This window comes from Pyxicephalus adspersus, chromosome 10 (assembly GCF_032062135.1).
Source record: "Pyxicephalus adspersus chromosome 10, UCB_Pads_2.0, whole genome shotgun sequence".
In the NCBI taxonomy this organism is placed as follows: domain Eukaryota; kingdom Metazoa; phylum Chordata; class Amphibia; order Anura; family Pyxicephalidae; genus Pyxicephalus; species Pyxicephalus adspersus.
In genome coordinates this window covers 22701637-22706320 of record NC_092867.1, presented here as the reverse complement: position 1 = coordinate 22706320, position 4684 = coordinate 22701637, and the positions used below count along the sequence as shown (strand labels likewise).

The 4684-nt window shown below is 36.4% G+C and overlaps 1 protein-coding gene across 1 annotated transcript in view; it reads left to right on the top strand.

Moving 5' to 3' along the window:
• Positions 1-4684, top strand: part of MYOF (myoferlin) — a gene marked incomplete in the record, with an annotated part of 89995 nt that overhangs the window by 46649 nt on the left and 38662 nt on the right. Inside the window, 7 exon segments of the mRNA XM_072424870.1 lie at positions 444-557; positions 1143-1320; positions 2462-2586; positions 2741-2847; positions 2980-3172; positions 4246-4401; positions 4495-4626. Of these exon segments, the coding sequence (XP_072280971.1) occupies positions 444-557; positions 1143-1320; positions 2462-2586; positions 2741-2847; positions 2980-3172; positions 4246-4401; positions 4495-4626 (1005 nt within the window).

Genomic DNA, 4684 nt, shown 5'->3' with positions numbered 1-4684 from the left:
TAATTGGTAGGTGTGAGTACAAAATTTTTTTAAACTTTTATTAGCCAGACCAAACACTTAAAAGTGTATTTATAGCCAAAGCTTTGTTTTCGTTCTAGATACAATAGGGGAGTTATTTTCTGTTATTAGTATGTGTTTTATTGCAGAAATGTTCATTTCCCAGAGACACAAGGGGAGATTTGTCCAAAGTTAGGACAAACTTCCTCCTGGAGAACTTTCACCAAAACAGGTCACTTTTTTATCATTAGTTTCTGCACCAGCGAACACTGTTGTGGTAGAGAGTGAATCTCCCAGCAGGGGAACACAGACCACAACAAATCATGACAAAGCTATTTTGCTTTATCCAAAACAAAAAAAGGCTAGAAAAACTCTTAATGACATACTTGCTGGTGTTACTTTTTGTACTATATTATTTATACTTTACATTGTTTCTTGTTGTATAGGGAGAAGGTGTATCTTACCGAGGAAGACTCCTTGTAGAGTTGGTAACCAAGCTTGATGGCACTCCGGGTAAAAAGATTGAGGATATCCCCAGCGATGATATTCTTGTTGTAGAGGTAATTTATGTCACTGTGGACAGTAATATTATACAGTTTCATAGTATGTGTAATATTACATTACCAATTTCATAATAATATTGGTGTGCTTTGCTTGCCGTGCATTGAATTTCCATGTAATAGGTGGGAAGCTGCTTAGCTGCTGTCTTCAAATTACAAAGTTACAGCTATTTTATACTCCAAACCAACATTCCATATTTATACTTGTTTAAAAAAATACATTTTTATAAGTAGAAAATCATTTTGATTTCTAAGCCACTGTCATTGAAATATTTATATATTCCTATATATTCCCTGCTTTTTCTCCTTCCAGCGCTGACTCAATAGGCTTTCATGTATTCTAATGTCCAATGAACATAAGTATCGGCAGGAGAGCCAAATTACTGAGATACCCAGTTTGAACAACCTCATTGCTTCTTTTGTGAACTTTGAGGAGGCATCGCTCCATGGTGCCTGCAAATAGAATTTTCTGAAACACAGCTGTGTTTAAGTATCATTATTGGAAGAATCTCTACTGTTTGTAATGTAACAACTCAAATTACTCTTTATCTCTGATTGAACCAATATCCACTTTGCTCTTTCCAGAGATATCAACGCCGGCGAAAGTTTAGCTTGTGCGCAGTCTTCCACTCCGCTTCCATGTTACAGGATATTGGTGAAGCTGTACAATTTGAAGTCAGCATTGGAAATTATGGCAACAAGTTTGATAGCACTTGTAAACCCCTTGCATCAACAACTCAGTACAGCCGTGCAATATTTGATGGTATTTCTTTTTATTTATTTCTATACACTATGCAACTTTGTCACATACCACTTTTATGAACATTTTTTTTTTGTAAATATGTATAGGTACACCTGATTAACAATAACTAAATAGTGGCATTGAGATGGTTGTAAGGACAGTAAGCATATAATGCTGAGTCAAATCCATAAACCCCCCAAAAATTCCGATTTTAGACTTTTAAGTATAGCAAGCTGGAGGCAACCTATTGACAGTATTTTAATAAATTATAGCATCATGTGAGTGAATAGTGTGCTGCTAAAAGTAGCAATTTATTTTTCCTCTTTTTGAAGAACCTGTATGTGTTTTTAATGGTTTAGAGAAAGCTGAATTGCTACAACCAGTACTGTGTTCACGGATAATATACACCTATTTGTTGGTGTTCAGCATTTACAATTTATTATGACCATTATATGATGTTCAGGACTGGCATCAACCTTGCTACATAAGACAGACCCCTTATACCCACTTGAATTGCTATGCTTACTTTAAAATTAGTATTTTTTTGTTAGGTAGATATTAAACATGCATTAGCCTGTGTTGCCTAACACTGTATAAAAGCCAGCTATATGCTAAAAAAGTAACAATAAAGCTAATTACACTTTTTATCTTGCGATGGAAACTAACGTTCAGGCTAGGATCTGCCACAAAATGGCCTTACATGCTGCTTCTAATAGACAGCTCAGCTCTAACTTTCTTAGAAAGTCATGGACCGGTCCCAGTAGGTTTATTCTTCATGTGAAGTGTTTTAGGAATAGCTACCCTAAAAGGATTAGATGAGTAATTTTTCACAGAAACCTTTTAATTTTTTTTCTTGACATTGTCCTAGTATAATGGATCTTAATTATTCTTAGGCACTTATGTTTCAAATATGCTAAACATTATTACTGCCTGTCTTTAAGGGTTTTTGTTCTTGTCAGATGGACTTGGCATTTTCAAACAAATCTATGGCAATTCAAAACCTTCTTGAAGCAGGTCAAATATAGGTTGGAGGTTGGTCAATTACAGGTCAGGTTCACCTGTTGGTATTGAAAGTCAGATGTGTCTTAAACTGAAGTTATTGGCAAGCCACAGGGATACAAATGCAGTAAAAGTCTGAAAGATAACTTCTGTACTCTTGCAGGTAACCACTATTACTATCTCCCATGGTCCGCCACTAAACCTGTAGTAACACTAACTTCTTACTGGGAAGACATTAGTCATCGTCTAGATGTTGTCAACATTTTGCTGGCTATGGCAGAACGTCTGGTAAGATAAATACAGAATGAAAATGTAAAACATAACAACAATTCCTTCTGCTCTTCACTAAATCCTTTCAGGATTAACACTAACTTATCTTGATGCACTTACCTGCTATGTTTAATTACTTTTCCATTAAAATATTTTAAAATCATGTTTACAGCAATCCAACATTGCCACCTTAAAATCGGCTATCTTGGCAAAGATTCCCGAGGCTCGGCTGGCAGAGATATGGCTAAGACTAATTGACCAGATACTGGAAGACATTATGTATGTACTTTAATGTGTTTCAATTGCAAACATAGTTTATACATGCTTGCCTGGTGCATGCACATTATTTATGTATTTTTTTTTTATCTGTAATAAACAATTTAAAAAATAATGTCATCCTCCTCTTTTTAGGAAACCTTTCCCCTCTCTGGAAGGGAAATCAAATGTCACAGTTCTAGACATTCAATTAAATAAGCTCAGACAGACATCTCTTCAGTTAATTGGGCAAGCTGCATTGAGGATGAGAGAAGAAGCCACTGATGTAAAGGCAACACTGCCAGAAATCGAGGACTGGCTGGAAAGACTGCAACAGATATCTGAGGAGGTCAGTATACTGCTATTATGTGTTTGGAGATGTGGACTCTTATCAACCTATGCAAGCAACCCCTATAGAGGTGATCTTATTAAAGGTCGGGGTGGCACCATTAGATACTATGCCCCTACAATGTCTAGAATTTTCTGTTAACGTTCTAAAAAACAAATCTAATTATGTCATTAGGAATTGTGTGGTTTTTGGCTAGTTTTGTACTAATTTTAGGCTCTGTTAATTATAATGGTGTCTAGCATTTCTTTAGCTTATCCTTCTAAAGTATTAGGTTTTGTTTTTGGATACTGTATAGGACTTTTATAATGGATAAATTCAGGCGAAAAAGTGAAGATTTGGAATTTACATCCCGAATTATGTGATGCATTGTATTGTATTTTTTAAGGGTTATACACACTATTCTATGTATGGATTGGCAATTGTGGGGTGTCATTTGGTCCTAATATTAACAAGTTGTACATGTCTTTGAAGGCATCCCTTAAACCTGTGTCCCTTTAAGCAGTATTACTCTGGGTAGGCATAGTCACGTAAGCAGTGCTGGGGATTAATATATAAAATATACAGGTAGTCTCTGGGTTACAAACAAGATGGGAACTGTAGGTTTGTTCTTAAGTTGAATTTGTATGCAAGTCTGAACAATATTTTAATAAATGCAATTAGGACAGATGTTTGTCTCAACATATTAGGCAGCGTGGTGTCAGTTGCTGTATAAAAATCTTCACTCTGAATTAATCACAAACAAAGCAAAACAATAAAATAAAAAACTTTATGGAGCTCAGACATTCAATAAATTCTGGAGCAAGCTGTGCTTTGATATTCCAAAAGCAACAACTGCAGAGTTTCTTAGTCATTAAAGAATTACAAGAGGTTGCAGAAGTCATGCGAACAGCCCACTCCTCCATCAAGCCTCTGCCCTGCACACAAATGAGCAGGGAAGCCCTGTTCATATCTAGGAGTCATTCGTATATTGGATGTACTTAACTCCGGGGACTACCTGTACAAATCTTTTATAATTGAATGCATTGTCACTATCTGATTACTATTACCTGACCTTGCCTAAAAATATCTTTCAGCCACAAAACAGTATGCCGGATGTGATCATCTGGATGATCAGAGCAGAGAAGCGACTAGCTTGTGCTCGCATCCCAGCCCATCAAATCCTCTTCTCCACCACCAGTGATGAAGCCTGTGGAAGATACTGTGGAAAGACCCAGACCATCTTCCTACAGGTAGAAAGCAAGTTATAGTCCCTGAAATGTAAATGTCTTCCATCAATCTATTTCCTTCTAACATTGGTGTGTTTTCTCTGAAATTGGCTGTAGTACCCAATGGATAAGAACCAAGGTGTGAAGATTCCTGCCGAGCTGAGAGTCAACATTTGGCTGGGACTGTCTGCAGTGGAGAAGAAATTTAACAGCTATGCTGAAGGGACTTTCAGTGTGTATGCAGAGATGGTAAGATGGATATTTCTTTGTTATAACTTTTAAACTTTGACATTTGGCACTACAAACC